General features: G+C 41.3%; 2 protein-coding genes across 6 annotated transcripts in view; one reads left to right on the forward strand and one right to left on the reverse strand.

Moving 5' to 3' along the window:
- LOC147159605 (F-box only protein 15-like) overlaps positions 1–16510 on the forward strand; it is a 22558-nt gene continuing 6048 nt past the window's right edge. For 2 of the 5 annotated variants that reach the window (XM_086058818.1, XM_086058822.1), the window contains exons 1-6: positions 1–201; positions 334–471; positions 15034–15175; positions 15275–15361; positions 16045–16149; positions 16226–16459. In XM_086058818.1, the coding sequence (XP_085914944.1) occupies positions 15072–15175; positions 15275–15361; positions 16045–16149; positions 16226–16459 (530 nt within the window). In that variant the 5' untranslated portion in view covers positions 1–201; positions 334–471; positions 15034–15071. Of the gene's footprint in view, positions 202–333; positions 472–14999; positions 15176–15274; positions 15362–16044; positions 16150–16225; positions 16460–16510 lie in introns of those variants that run through there. The other 3 variants (XM_086058821.1, XM_086058819.1, XM_086058820.1) reach the window with 3 other exon arrangements.
- On the reverse strand, positions 3671–14289 carry dyrk2 (dual-specificity tyrosine-(Y)-phosphorylation regulated kinase 2). Its single transcript, XM_086059387.1, has 7 exons — positions 14146–14289; positions 11280–11383; positions 10312–10624; positions 10072–10235; positions 9272–9661; positions 8658–8748; positions 3671–8559 (listed from the first exon to the last, which is right to left on the reverse strand). Exons 1-7 carry the CDS (start codon positions 14183–14185, stop codon positions 7937–7939), a joined length of 1725 nt encoding a protein of 574 aa, XP_085915513.1. The 5' UTR covers positions 14186–14289; the 3' UTR covers positions 3671–7936.

Below are 16510 nucleotides of genomic sequence, written 5' to 3' on the forward strand. Positions count from 1 at the left end.
ATGAACAGGCGCCATCTTGAGCAGCTTTCCAACTCGTCAATTCAAAACTCTACAGTACACTGACAACTCGATTTTTGTTGTTTTAACAAGAAACGTTAAAAAGACTGACAATTGGACGAGTTTGAAAAACAGTTGAGCTGCAAAGAGACTTTTGGTGAACATTACAGACTTGACTGCATCCTAGTGGGACTGCTAGCAAACGTAAGTTAACACAGGTCACCTCCTCCTATAAATGATAGCATTTTCCAACTCAATAACAATGTTGACGCCACAAATAAAGTGCTAAGTAATGTAGCACTGTGTTAACAAGTCATTTGAATGCTTGTATGTCAGGAGGAACGTTCTGCTGGCATGACGCTGCAGTGACATATTTTGTACGCTAGATGGCAGCACCTGATTGACTGTAGTGCTCGCTGCTGTCAAGTGTTCAAAGGGACGTCATTTATGTTGCCTTCGAGCTCATCTTTTTTGGTAAGTGCAAACACTTTGAAATATTTTTATGCTGTAAATCAACATTTACATCAGGGATATTCAACTGAAATTAGGGAGGTGCAGTCTGAGAAACATTTCTTGAATGAAATGCCCGTATAATATCAAATTATTTATTGTGATATATTTCATTTTAAGTAGTGTAGTTGTTGAATCTGCTTTTAATCAGTACCTGTTTGTTTCAGTCCTATTCAAAAACCTTTTAGCATTTTTTTTTAATGTCAAGTAACACAGATGTGAACATATATGTAATGCATGACAGTCAATATGTGATTTTCTGATAAAAAAAAAAAATCCATTAAATATAATAAAATTCTATGAACATCTTACAATCCTGTCCAGGTAATCAAATTTATAAGCACATTTGTGTAATTTTCTTTAATTTATGAAATAAAAGCAGGCTTGTGTTACAAATTAAGAGTTAGTTAATAAAAAGTAAAAATTGTACATGCTCAAATACAGTGCTTAGCCTGAGAAAAATGAAATAGTTTCTGTCTTGAAATGCTGCAAAGTCAACATTTTATTATAATGTAAACCAATAGTTTGATTGTTGCCTTTTTGAAATTAAGCCAATTTGTCTTTTTTCTTCCGAAAACGCATAAACTGAACCAAACACTGAATATATTGTGCTCATCTATATTTTTTAACTGACTGCTCTTGTGTGTAAAAGTGGTATTTAGTGACTATAAGTATTTAAAGATTTCACCGATTCCTTCGAGTTGAGGCAAAACATGTCATACATATGAGAAAGTCTAATTTACCGGGTATATTAAAAATCAATAGATTCATCAAAATTAACATGCTTAAAAAGTTAAAGTTGAAGGAATTATGTATATGAATGTAATATATAATCTATGTTTAACTTTTGTGTGTGTGTGATTTTGATTGTTTGGTCTGCATCAGGAGATATATGATATTCAATCTGCCCTCTACAAGATATCACAATATTGAAAGGCCTAAAAAAACTTTCAACAAACTTCACAAGTTTGGTAATATATATATTTTAACTAAAAAAAACAATGGTTATTAATTCATAAAACAATGCACAAAGTGAACTTCAAATATATATAAAAAAAAAATCTACTATCAAAGTTGTGTCCTGAGTTTGTGTCAACTCTTTTAAAAGCAGCGCTGAATTTAATTGAGACTTTTTATTGAAGTCATTGGGACAGTAAACTCCAGCACGCTGCAGTGGACAATACATGTTTTAGTGGAAAAAATATGTTCCGTTTTGTTAAGATGGCAGGGTTGACATTTGACAATATCACCTTATCATCTAAATGTTAAGATATAATATTCTGTATACATAATAAATGATTAAAATATTATTTTCGGGGGCTGCATTAAGACACAATCGTGCATGTACAACATGAATTGCTAATAAAGACGGTCGCACACGCTCACGCACATGTGTGTGATGAAGACACTTGCTGTAAATAAATTGAACTCTGGCCTCTCACAAATCTGAAACCGCGCACGCACGCACGCACGCACACACACACACACACACACACACACATACACACACACACACACACGTATACTTTTCCACTGGGGGACGAACTCAGAGACCCTCATAGGCAGGCAGCACGTCAGCTTGTGCGAGCCACTGCTTAATTGTTATTTAGAGGAGGAAGGCCTAAAACAATTTCCACACCATGCATGTGTGTGGAAAGCAGTCATGGCTGCAAAAAGAAAATATGTTATTGTCCTTCTGTCCAGTTGTTTGTTGACAATGGAGTCGATGAAACGCATTGGTGTATTGCGATTGCTTGTTGGTCACCAAGGCAACACAAACAAAATGGCTGCTGCGACTCTCCGGTCTTACCTGGGTCTTTGGGTGACGCAGCCTCGCTTAGCTAACTACGAGTCATGTGATGTCATCATGCCTTAACAATTATTACATCATAGTTTTGATTATTCCATTTGTTTGATTATTCCATTTAAAGGTTTATTGTAATAAATGATTTTATTATTAATATTCATGCTGATTATTTATAATTCATGCTTCTTTTACATGGTTTAATAATTACATTTTAATTATTTAAACGTAATCAAATATATAAAACATTGTACATGTCTTTGTAGTCTATAATTAGGCTTATTTTATATTTTATTTATAATTAACTTAGAATGAATCAACCAATATTTCATACAAACATTTTTTTTTAAATATTAAAAAAAATTAGTGCTGTCAAAGTTAAAGCGTTAACTGATTAATTAATCTTTTTTTTCTCGTATTAATCATGAATTAATTTTGACCATAGATTATCCTTTAGCGTGACAGTTGATGGCTACGTTTAAGGTAGCACAGGTTGTTTGAGCAATAAACATAATTACATGCATTAAAGTAAAGCATTTAATAAATGTTCGCGTATCACATTTAGAATATTTGTTCATGTCAAAATATTGGGGTCATTTTTTTCCATTTTAAATGATGCAAGTAATTAACTGATTAGAAAAAGAGGAGGATGAGCATGTGCAGTGGATCAAAAAATGTTGAAGATGTCCTCATAACATTAAATGTCAAAAAGATTTAACACATAACCTGGTGCTCTTCAAATTTGGCGGGGAAAAATGTTGATAAAAAAGCCTTTTTTGTTAAGCGATTAATTGTGATTAATCAAAATTCTAAGATGCAATTAATCTGATTTAAAAATTTAATCGTTTGACAGCTCTAAAAAAATACAACCAATGTTTCATACAAACATATTTTTTTGTGATTTGTACAAATTATTTTTATGAAATATTTAAAAAACACAAATGTCTTTATTAAAAATGTAAAAGTAAATAATTAACTGCTGGTTTCATTTGAATATTTTTAATTAAATTAGGATAAACAAAACTATTATTTCATAAAATAAAGATAACTTGGTTTATTTTACAATTTAAAAATATATATTTTTTAAAAACCCAACATAAACAAATAAAAATAATAAACACATGAACACATTTGAGGGAGAAAAAACTAGTGAGGATAAATGGTTCGTAAAATGTAAAACTAAATGAATGCAAGTGACAGGTCTGTTAGCTGGTCACCGTGACAACAAATCCAATGGTTTCCTGCCTGGCAACACAGTTGTCATTGGCTGTGAGTCTTTGTCAAGGCAACAAGAGGCTCCTTAAAAAACACAGAATTTGTTTGACGAACATTAATTCATTAATTGCACACATGATCAAATGTGGTCAATAAGAGATTTATTAATATTTATATTCCACCACAATAAAAAGTAACAAAGGCTCACTAGAAAAGGTGTGTGTGCGTGCGCGCACGCTTTGTGTCTGTAGTGTACAGTGGATACAGTACGTAGTAAAACTGGCCGCAGCATTCATTTATCCGCACATCAAACATACACATCAAAAACGCTACAAAAATACAGCGCAGCTAACAGTAGCGTCTCTCTGTCCGGCCATCTGTCCGAAACAAGCTAGCGTCATCAGCTAGCAGGTTAGCTGCAGTCAACACGTAGCATTTGCCAGGCTCACAAGAGGTTAGCCGTGCATGACTGCAGACTTGACTTATATTTGTTCTTGTCTACTTGCTCTGTCGTCTCTTCGAGCAGCGAGCTCGCCGCTAGCCAAGGAATGCACTTTGGTAGAATCAACCAAATGCCCTGGGTGTTTGTCACATTGTCGTCATCACAGCTGAGCCGACTTTGAGGTACAGAAAACGATAACGATAACAGCTAGCATCAGTACTAATGCTACTAGCGCTCTGTAGGCAGTAGGGGCTTGTGTCATCAGCGTAGCAAACGCTAATAGACAAAACCCCGTCAGTGACGGTCCAGAGGCTGGAATTTGGACGCTAACAGTCAATTGGCTAGTGTTAGTTCACCTCACTACACAAATACTGCTACTGCTAACGCCTGTAAAAACCTGCTACTAGTGTTGTTAGCCTTTAAAAGTGGGTGCGAGCGATACTACAATCACTATTAGTGCAACGGCTGGAATTTTGGATGCTTGCGACTGACTGGATAGTGTTTGATTAGCCCTACCGAAATAATAATGCTAACAGCTAGCTTGAGTGCTCGTTAAAACCCGCTACCAGTGTTGGTGCTGAACAATATATTTTTTTATCACAATTTTGGCTGCTAAACTTTTGGATGGTAAATTAACCTAATCGTCAGATTTTCATTTAAAATTTAAATTCTAATTTCTAAATGTGATGAAAGTTCGTTTGACTATTATAACAATCTGCCAGGTTTGTATGCTAGTCACAGGCAAAAGCAATACAATACATTGTTTGTTTTCACCATGTAAGGTGCGTTGCATTGCGGAAATATCAGAAATCCGGGGATGTTCAAAATTGTCCATACATTTTGAAGTAGTGCAAAAGATTTGTTTTCCTTAAGATGATGAATAATTGTGATGAATAATCATGTTTACAATACTGATAAAAAAAGATTCTCTATTGTCAGTTTGACAAATAAGATGAATAGCAACCAAATGTTGACACTAGGGGTTGATTGGCCACTGTTATGCTGCATTCGAGGATGGTTGCAAGTCGGACTTTTCCGACTTCAAACCAGGATGTGTGTACGGGAACGCCCCCTTGAACTAAAAAATCCCACTTGCGAAGTCGGGGGGAAAAAAAAGTACGCCGACTTCACCGACGGACTACAAAGTGACGTCACTCGACCCCTTTGGAAACACAGACCATGAGTGGTAAAACAATTTACTCGAGTATAAAACTATATAGCTTTCTTCATTCATAAATATTAAAAATAACTTCACGTAACACAACGTACGTGACGGTATTGCTGGTGGTCAAAATGAGTTTTGAGGACCAAAATAAAAAACAATTCATCACTATCCGCCATTTTGGTTGTTTCCTTTTGCCTTGAACACTTTCAGGTTGAAACTGAAAAACCAACTCGGATATATCCGACCATCCTCGAATGCAGCATTAGCTTGGCACCAATAAAACAATAATGCTGATGCGAACAGCTATCTCAAAATGCTTCTTAAAACCTGCTACTTGTGCTCTGTAGTGATGTCTCTAGCATTTCTATGCTACCGGGTGATTGGCTAATGTTAACTTTTTATCTTTATCTTTTTGAGTAGCTAGCTTGTGTTAGCCTTGTAGAAGAATGCGTTTTGCCTGAATCAACCAACCTTGAGTGTTCATCACAACTAAGCTGAGTTTGAAGTCCAAAAAACAATAATGTTAATGCTAACAGCTAGCTCATCACAACCTGCTTCTCTTCATGTTCTGTTAGCAGTTGACAAGAGTGCCATTAGCGTCACTAGTAGAAAACAAAGCACCTAGAATTCTGGATGCTAGTAGTTATTTGGCTTGTTATATTAGCCCCACCGAAACAATTATGGTAATGCTAACGGCTAGATTGACAGATTGTTACAACCCGCTACTAGTGCTATTAGCTTTGGAGCATCAGTGCACCGCAGTGGTTAGCATTCAGACACTAGCAATCGGCAAGTGTTAGCTTGACCCAGTCAAAAACAATAACTCTAATGCTAGCAACAAGTTTGAGCGCTCAACAAAAACTGCTTTTAGTACACTCATTGTTAGCAGTGGATCTAACATCACTTACAAATATAAACGTCAGTGCAGCATATTGGCTAGCATTCTGACGCTAGCGGTAGATTGGCTAGTGTTAGCTTAGCCCTGCCGTGTTTATCGTTGTGACGAGTGACATCATCTGGCTGATTACAAGTCTGCGCCAAGCCCTGCCTCTCACAACGGCAACTTCCTGTTGTGAAAAGTTCCAACGGTTATTGAACGCATCGTGACTTGGCGTCGAGATCTTTAAAAGGCACAAAAAGTTTTGTCGTCTCGCTCGGGGAGAAATAAAAAAAATAAAAAATAAATTACAAAGCAGGTAGTTTGTTCTTGTTGGCTCGCCCATGTGTTAACATCATCGTCATAGTCACTGCCACTTGCGTTTTCGCTTTCAAACAAACATGAACACACACCCACACACACACATTCAAGTATTTGCTGCATGTCCTGGTTAAAAAAAACATGTTGATAATAAATATTCATAAATAACATCCCACCTGCGCATCTTCATGAGGCGTTCACTTGCTGTGAGATTTTTCACTTGGACACGCGCGCACACACACACACACACACGAGGATAGAACATGGCTTAAAATGGCTGACGCCCTCAAAGTGTAACACATTGTGTTGACACGGACTCTTCACCTTCCTCATCGACCACCCCCCCTCCCCCCCAGCACCGTAAACAGCTGGAGTTGAATTGGCAGTATTAGCAAAATGAAGCCATTATGTTTTTTATGTGCGTAGCGTCTGTCCTGAATTAACTTCTGATCGGAGTTAGCATGGTGGCGTCTCATGAGTCTTAATTGCACACAAACAAGAAGACTCTTTCAGAACGATGCTAATAGAGATGCTAAATGAAAACAAAGCACATGAGTCAAGTTATTGAATGTGATGTAAGACTTCTTTGCTAGGTTAGCCCGCTAGTAGCTCAATGTGGCTAACAGTTCCCGATGTGAATTTGTGTGCCAATAGCTACATAGGCGCACGACTAATTATGTGAGCGTCATCCTCCTGGCACGGATGTATATAAGATGAACTCACAAATTCACAATGCTGCCTACTCGCCCTAGAGAAGAGAAGCGGCTGGCGACCATCTTACGTTGCCACTTGTCAAGCACATTCGATTATACTGATTTCTCTGTGGTGTTTTCACATTATTTTCTGGCTTCACAGCAAAAATGCCACAATGTGTGGCTTTTGGTTGCACCAATAAGTTTGGGAGAAGCACTACATGCACATTAAATCGGTAAAAATACGATTATAAATTTTTCTTATAAGGTATCTCTCCGAGTGGTACTCAAAGATTCATCTGTGTCATGTCATGTCAGAACCATGAACAATGAACAATAAAATTAAAACAAAGCTTATCAGGAAAAAAAAAATGTATGTAAAATGTAAACCTAACCTCTGTAATCCGCGATTCACGATACTGGGATAACGTACGCTCCATGGTCAATGCAAACAGTGAAGTTTGTTCTCATGACTCCATATGGGGATCCTGACATTAAACATGCACTATAACAGGGTTTTCAGCCAGAAGTTGGAAGTAACGGTGGCAACACAAGATGGCCACCGACTGGCTTCAGCTGCAAGGGGCCAATTGTGAGTGCATCATATATACGTCCGTGCCTCCAGATAAAAACAGCTGATGGTTAAAAAAAAAAAGAACACGTTTTTTGGTGTCTAATTGTTGATAATGTGCTAAAAGATGAAAACAGCCTTGTTCCCTCCGTCAGCACCATATGTGTTGATTGTCTGCGTCACTCCAATAGAGGAGCCTGAACGCACCACTGAGGAAGCTGCGTTTTCCCATATGTCCTGAACGCACCCCAGCCAGCCTCAAGTCAACTGACTCTGCTGTCGGCAACAACGCATGTGCGAGCTTGTGAACACTTCCTCATTGGGGCAGGGGTGCGCTCACTTTCAGCTTACCAGTTTGGGCAGGACTGTCCGCGTTTGGATGTTCCCATTGGCATCCGTGATGGGCGCCAGGTTAGTCCTGGTTTTGGATGAGGTGGTGGAGATCTTGGAGATGGAGGTGATAGTGCTGTCGGCAGGGGGTGCGCGTTTGGACGAGGTTGTCTTGTCCGTGGCGGTGCCGGTGGGCGGTTTGGGGAGTCGCCTCCTCAGCCAGGGATGGCGCAGCGCCTGGCTGGGCGTCATCCTGATGGCAGGGTCCCACTCCAGGCACTGTTTGAGGAAGTCCAGGAAGAGTGCGTCGTCACAGCCCTTCAGCGCCGCACCCCAGTCCTTGCTGCACGGCGGACCTCGCAGCTTCCCGCGCCGCGAGCGCCCGCCGTTGAGTGCCGTGGTGCCGTCGGGCAGCGTGGTGACGGTGCAGTACCGCGGGTACCCTTTGGATGACACAAAGTTCTTGGCCCGCTTGGAGGCGTCTAGGAGCTTCTGGTTGGGCATGCCCAGAAGCTCCATGATGCAGGCCAGCTGGTCACCTTCATCCTCGCCTGGCAGCAGCGGGCATCCAGTCAGAAGCTCAGCCAAGATGCAGCCCAGGGACCACATGTCAATGGGCATCCCGTACCTCGAACCTGAAACGGCCGGACCGCAGCATGTCAGCGACCGATCTATCTGCTTTGTCCAGTTACGAGGTCGTCACGGGACATTACTTTTAATTTTGACGTCTTACCTAGGATGACTTCTGGTGCCCGGTAGAATCTGGACTGGATGTATGTGTAAACTCTCTGATGCTCGTAACAGCTGGAGCCAAAATCAATCACCTAACAAACATATCAGCACTTGTTATGAGCGCCCTCTTGTGGACGGCTAATAACAGGCCCCTACGACATCGACTTTGGTTCAGTATTCATTTAGCACCTGTTCTCACGGAATACACGGAATGAGCACTGCGATTCAGATAAAACCGCTTAATTTGACTCTTGCATAAACAAACAAACAATTTTTTCAGAACCCCTCATGCAATTTCCGAAATTCTTGCTGCGTTGTTTGAAAATGACCTTCCAACAAGAGTGAGCCTTTTGGCACACGGTCATTTCTGGCAAATCTTGTCACGTTACTAATTAAACGTTTTATATTTAAGCTCCAAAATGTTCTAGCAAAAGTCAAAAGTCTACTATCTCAATTCTAAAATGTAATGTAAAAAGCCATAGACTGGCTAAAGTATTTTATCATCAATGATACGATATATAGATATGATAATTATAGCCCTTCAAACAATTGCTTCTTGAACATGAGAAACAAGTTGAACTGAACCTAATCTAAAGTGTGGCTGGTGCCGGTCACCTTAATTCCACTGCGTCCCTGTTGCTTGAGCAGGATATTCTCGGGCTTGAGGTCGCAGTGGATGATGCGGTTCTTGTGCAGTGCTTCGAGACACTGCAGGATGGAATGCGCGAACTTTCGCACCAGGGGCAGACTGAAGCCTTGGAACTTGTTCTTCTTGATCAGCTCGTACAGGTTCATGCTGAGCAGCTCGAAGGTCATGCAGATGTGGTTGCGGAAGGTGAAGTTCTCCAGCATATGGATGACGTTCATGCTGGAGTCCTTGTCCTGCTTCCTGAGGTGCTCCAGGATGCGGATCTCCTCGGCCGCCTGACGGTGGAAGCGCTTCTCATTGCGCACCATCTTCAACGCCACGTGCATCTGCATCTTGTGGTCGAATGCCTTCACCACCTGCGGTGCGCCGACTTGGTGTTAGTCGTGCATATCTTGACTGCATAATGTGTAGTCAAAGTGTGCTGTCGTAGTGTGGTGTCATAGCATGGCGCCGTAGCTGGACGTTGGAGCTCGGCTTCATCATGTGATGATGTAGATTGACATCGTAGCATGTGACTCTAGCGTAGCGTCATAGTGTGCTGCCATAGTGCGAGTGTGTTACATCGCATGATGTAGCTTGGCGTCTTAGCATGGTTTTGTAGCGGGATGTCCACGTGGCATTGTAGCATTACTCGTAAACATGATGTTGCATCATAGCGTGACATCTTAGCAATTACTGCAACTAAAATAAATACGTTTCAATTTCCGTCCCTTTGAACTTGATATTTGGATGAAGTTGTGGCTTAATTGTCGCAGTGTGCTCGTACCTGTCCGAAACTGCCCTTGCCGATCACCTTGAGGACTTCGTACCGAAAGGCGATCTGGTCATGCGGGACTTGGATGTAGGAACCCTGCTCGTCATCGTAGCCGCAGTTGTTGGCGCCCCCCAGGACCCCTGCCCTTTTCTTAGCATTCGGACCCACAAAATAAACTAGGCAGAAAATACAACAAGGTTGAAAGACGGCGGCCTCCACACGTCGGAGGTTCGCGTGGTGGCGGCGGCTCACCCTCAGGGTAGGTGAAGACCTCGTGGTGTTCGAAGGACGACATCTTGGACATGAACTGCTTCATAGACTGCTCCGGCGTGGAGACGGTCGGCTTGGCTTTGCTGTCGGTCGACTTGTGCGAGGTGGCACCGGGGCGCCCGTGGTGGGTCGGGTCCGGGCCAGCAGCGGTGGCGGCGTGGCGCTCCGGCCGGGAGGGGGTGAGCGGCGCCAGGCCGTTGGGCTGCGGGCCGTTTGCTTGCGGACGCTTGACGCCGCTGTCGTCGAACAGCTGCGTGATGTGCACGCCCTCCGACATGGCCGCTTTAGCGCCACCCTGAAGGGAAACACTTTGAATATGAATGCGGTACCTTGCTTTACCAATTCACACGCTGAAATCCATTCAAATAACAAGAATTTGTTCCAGCCCTCCCAAAAAACGTAATTTTTCTAGTTCCATATTTTTCAGATATTACATTATCATGTAAAGAAACAAATTTACTTCATAAAGTAGTAGTGAGTAGTAGCAAGTGAAATCTAATGATCCACAATTATATACCATTATATCGCACAGCTCTACTTAGTGATATATTTTTTATCCGCAGTGAAGAAGAAGAGGCGGGCCCACCAGAAAGAGCCGCACGACGGACGTTCATTAGATGCAGTGTGACAAAATTGGATTCATTCAGAGGACTGGAACAAATGAATGGAATTTCCATTCATGCCAATGAGAAAAGACTATTTGAGATGCGGATGTTTTAAGTGACAATCGAGGTCACGGAAAGCCGCCTCACGTGTACACAAACGCACGACCGCCGTGTTCATTGTGCGTCTGTGAGTCACTTCCTCGTCGCCATGGTGACTGCACACCTGGGCCCTCTTAGATAACAGCGTGCGCTTTAAACACTTCTCCATGCGTGCGCGTGTGCTTAAACCCTGCAGTCGCTCCTCCCAGGCTAACACGCTAATCGGAGCAATGTTTGCAAACGTACCGTCAGCGGGTTGAGGTTGTTGTTGCGCAGAGGCGGCAACGTGATTGGCGATGTCGCCAGGGAGCCGCCGTGGCCGGGAGAGAAGACCGGCTCGCCCGCTTTGCCTGCCAGGAAAAAAACAAAAGCGCCCAAAAGTGTGAATTCACAAATGTCTGGGTCCAGTCAGCTACAGTTGGCACAGGGGTGTGCAAACCTTTGTGGCCACATTTGACTTTAAAAGAAAAATACAGTTACAATGTATAGAATTTAAAATAGTTAAGCTAGCTGTTGTCAATCAGTAGACCAGCCTCTGATTGGTTGACAGAAGTTAGAACCATTCGATGCACGGCCTGTGTGTGTATGAGTGAGAAGGCGACAGATGGTGTGTGCGGTGTTAATCGGAAGGCGGCGTGTAATCCCGCTAATGAGGGCAACAAGCTACCTTCCTGTCTTGCCACTCACGCAATCAATCGTCAATAATTGAGTATGAGCGTTACCCCCAACACAACTACAAAACAAAACGGTGATCTTACGTTAAGGAAACGAGCTCCTCTGTTCAGTCATGTTAGTGTATGCACTGCAACTACCGGTAATTATTATTTTAATAATCAGTTTATCTGTTTTAAGTTTTTCAATTAATCGATGAATAATTTTAATTTCTTTATCCTGATTTAAAGCAAAACATTATTTGAAATTGGCAGTACAAATACATAAACATAAGTTGATTATGATTCAGTTACTGGTTTAGTCCGTAGAATCCGCAAAAATGTTGATCGTTCTATTTCAAAATAAAAGCAGATGTCTTTGTAAATGTCTTATTTTGGGTAAAACAACAACAACCACAATAATCACCAGTCTGCTCTTATGGAGGGCTAAATGCAAGTGCAAGAGCAAGTGCGATGCATTCGTGAACCCGACACCGCCACGCTGGAAATGCCAGAGAGGCGGCGAGCACGATCGGCATGCTGCCGGACAGGAGGAGTGGGAAAATGTACGCGCACACAGCTGAGACGGCAAGTCGAAAGTAAAACGGGCACAAAATATCCACTTTCCTCATCGGCAGAGCCCCCAGCGTCCTCCAAGAGTGCACAAAATGAACGATGACTCAAAGGAAGTACACAAATCTCAGCCACAACGCTTGCAAGAACAAGTGTTGGTTTCAGCAGCTGTCCCATGACGAGACAAAATAAACCCAGAGGGTGATGACTGCTAACCAAGTAGCGTCTTTATCCCGAGTAACTCCCTGCAATGAAACGAGCCTCACAAAATTATTTTGCACAAACAAAAAAATCGCTCTCAGTGGCAGACTTCCTTTCACCAGCATAACTAATTAATGATTAATTGATGTAATCGATAAATCGTTCTTTTTGGGGGTCACAACTTTGTGAATGGATTGATCTTACGTTGTCCAGCAATTTTTTTTATTAATTAATTTGTTACTACAGGTGCAAAATATGAATCAATAATTTAACAACTAATGGGATTCTTAAATTAATGCACAACTATTTTAATAATCAAATAATTGTTTAGAGACCTTTTTTAACTTCAAATTGTCAAAATCCTCGTAATTTCAGCCTGTCGACAGTAAATATTCTGCCATTTCTGTAGTCCTCCATTAAAGCAAAAACATTATCTTTCAAAAGAAAACATTTGCAGACATTGGTAACTTCTTACTTTGGAAAATAGGGATCAACATTTTTGCCGATTTTCTGGTGGATGTTATAGTACAGACAAAAACATGTAATAAGCATAAATTTTTCTTTTTGCATTTTCTGCCCGTCACTGAAAGGATCAGTGATTGGGAGAATGAATGAATAAGCGAAACACACTTGCGTTGCGTGAACGTCTTGAGCAGCAATATGAAAAGGGATTTTTTTTTTTAATGGACTGTTTCCAGATTATTTGGGTTTTATATAGGGTATTTGGGTGCTACAAGACCGAGGGTATACTCAATTTCACTCTGAGAGTAAACTATTTCAATCCAGGTGACAAGAAAACATTTAATTAGTAATCAGCTAGCCCGCGTGAACTGCTTTATTTCCTCCAAAAATGCTCAAAACAAAAATATTACTTCTGTCACATTAGTGTCTAGAGCACCAACTAAAAACAAAATACATGTTATTAAATCAACAGTTACCATCTTATTAGGTACGCTTGACAACTATTACATAGTAAATACACAATAGCCAAAAACATCAGCATTAGCAAGCAGCTAGCAGCAGTGAACTGCTACTTTATTTCCTTTGAAAAGCTCAAAAGAAAGTACTAATGTCACACGAAAGTCACGGAAAGAGTCGATAAATTGCATTTAATCAACTGCCAGTGCTCATTCAGATAGCTGCTAATGCTAACAGACTATTTTTACCACTTAGCATGCTTACTGGATGGTTAGCATTCTTAACCTCGGTGGCTTCTTGTCGTTCAATAGCTTCACAAGTTTATCATTATTTATTATTATTACACAGTTAGTGCATTTCAGCTTATGGACGGGAATTAGCATTAGCAAGCAGCTAGCTGGATTGAACTGCTGCTTTATTCCACCCCAACAAAAAGCTCCACATAAAGTAGTCATGATGTCACACAAGAGTCGCGTTTGTGTCGAGCAGCGCGTAAAAAAGCAAATAAATTGCATTCAATCGAGTGTCAGTGCTGCAAAAGCGACTGTTTAGATAGCCGCTAATGCTAGCAGCCCACAAGAGACTATTTTTAACACTTAGCATGCTACCTAGCTAGCATCTCGCGGGCAGTCTTTTCTCTTTCTCCCTTATTTATTATTATTTATTTATTCATGTTCATTTTTGATATGCGCCTGAACAAAGCCCCCAACCCCCGACCCGAGCCGCCTGCATCGGCGGCGTGCCTCTCAGCTACAGTGGGCTGTGCTCACCCGTCGAGAGGACCGAGGCTCCGGGCTTCTTGGTTAACATGGCGGCCGCTGCTCTCCTCTGGTCGCGCACACACACGCGCACACACGCGCACCCTCAGGACGCCTCCTCCTCTTTTCTCTTCCTCCTTCTCTCCTTCTTCTTCCTCCTCTGGCGCTAATCTCCAAAAGTAGTAGTCCTGCAGTGCAAGTGGAGTTAGTCCACTTGTCCTCTTTTACCCTCTTTGCGCGCACACGTGTGTATATGTATATATATGTATATGTATGTATATATATTAGGAGTGGTATAAAAAATCGATTCGGCAATATATCGTGATAATACAGCGCGCAATTCTCGAATTGATTCGATATGCGGCCGAATCGATTTTTAAACATCAATTTTTTATGGGAATATTCAACAAAACGCCTTACTTAGGGTTAGGATTTACACATTAAGCATGGAAGAATGTTATATAAATGGAACATTGAGCCTTAATATTTTATTTCAGTGCTGTTCAAACATGAAACCGACTGCAACCTGTTTGTTAAATGCAGTGGCTTAGTTATAAGCCAGAATTTTCAGATAAATAAATACATTTTCATACAAATCTTACAGTGTACATGTACAAATTTACTAATTAGTATTTTACAAGTTTATTGATGAGTATTTTCTACATTTGAGTTAAAAAAAATCGCAATAATCAATTTATAGATTCGTATTGGATCGCCAGATACTAGGCAATTCTCACCCCTAATATATATGTATGTATGTATGTCTATCTATCTATCTATCTATCTATCTATCTATCTATCTATCTATCTATCTATCTATGTGTGTGTGCATATATCTATATCTATATCTATCTATATATATATATATATATATATATATATATATATGCTTCATGACATGCTATCATGGCGACCGCACGTGAGAGTCTCCGAGCTTGATGGAGGGCGAACAGAGGGAGACGGTCGCCCCAAGGCCTATTCCGGACTGCCGGACCCTCAGGGGTCGCCCAAGAACGCAAACATATCGTGGAGCTAATAGCAGGTGAACTTTTTGTTCATAACTTACCTTATCTTAATTTATTTTAGCTCACCTTGATCTCTCATTGATTCTGCTTGGGTTATTGGTTTATTTTTTGGGCAGACACCTCGAAACGAGAAGAAATGACACCAGGGAATTTTTACGCATGCCGGATTGTTTGAAGCCATCTGTGAAGATTCTTTTGGAAAGGTAAGTTAGTAAGACGCTACCAGGCTAATCAGGACTTTAAAAACGCTTCTTTACAATTTTTGCTTTAGTAGTCACATGTGCAGCACATGTCAAAGCACAACATGATTTGCAGCACTACCTTGATTTACAAGTTTAACTCATTCACTGCCAGCCATTTTAGAAAGTTTCAACATTTTCAATTCCCACATGAATCAATAATTATATATAAATAACAGAATAAACTCTCTCCTTTCTGCCTTTTCGCTTTCTTTAATAAGCAATAGTAGACAAATGTAGGTTGTACAAAATGCAGCCATTACTCCCATCATGGACTAACAAAACAGTTTATTTCATATAAAATGGGGCTATGATGTCATCTACTGGTGGTTGTGCATCAGTAAAGTTGTTTCCAGGTTTGACATTTACAGTGGAGCATAATCAGATTCTCCCCCATATGGCCCCATCGAAAAGAATGTATTTGGCAAGCATACTTGTCAACGGCAGTGATTGTGAATGAGTTAATTTGCTCTATCAAATTAAATTAATTTCAAATCAAACCGATGTGTTATTGTAAATGACTCATACGTTTCTGACCAATGAAGTGACATAGGATAATTTTGGTGAAGGTAAAGCACATTACAAACCGTATACCAAAGGTCGGAGCAGCCACAATTTGTGTTTTTTTTTGTTTTGTTTTTGTTGAGGCTGCCGCCCGAGATCCTGCTGAAGATCCTGTCTCACCTGGACGCCGCCTCGCTGCTCAGCCTCAGTCACATTAACAAACACTTCCGCCACCTCGCCAACGACAAGTAGGCTACAAACATTCTCGGTGGGTATGGTGACACTGGAGCTCCTCCGTGACGTTTGGGCCGTTTGTCCTTGTAGCCTCACGTGGCACAAACTTTATATGGCCGACTTACGGTGGGAAGAGTTGAGGTTCAGGCCGTCCAACTACAGCGAGGCGAGCGCGGCAGCGGACGCTCAGGAGTGTCCGCCGGGTGGCTGGAAGAAGAAGTACCTGTGGAAGATGGGCGGGCAGGAGTTCTGCAAGTGGAAGAGGGAAACCCGAGACTTTGACCCCTTAACTGGTCTGCCGCAGCGCATGGTGCATATCTTCAGGTACATCACATCAAAATGAGTGTTTTGCTTCATGCACTCTCAAACCTCACT

Source organism: Leptonotus elevatus, chromosome 17 (assembly GCF_054856555.1).
Source record: "Leptonotus elevatus isolate MCC_2025b chromosome 17, RoL_Lele_1.0, whole genome shotgun sequence".
Lineage (NCBI taxonomy): Eukaryota > Metazoa > Chordata > Actinopteri > Syngnathiformes > Syngnathidae > Leptonotus > Leptonotus elevatus.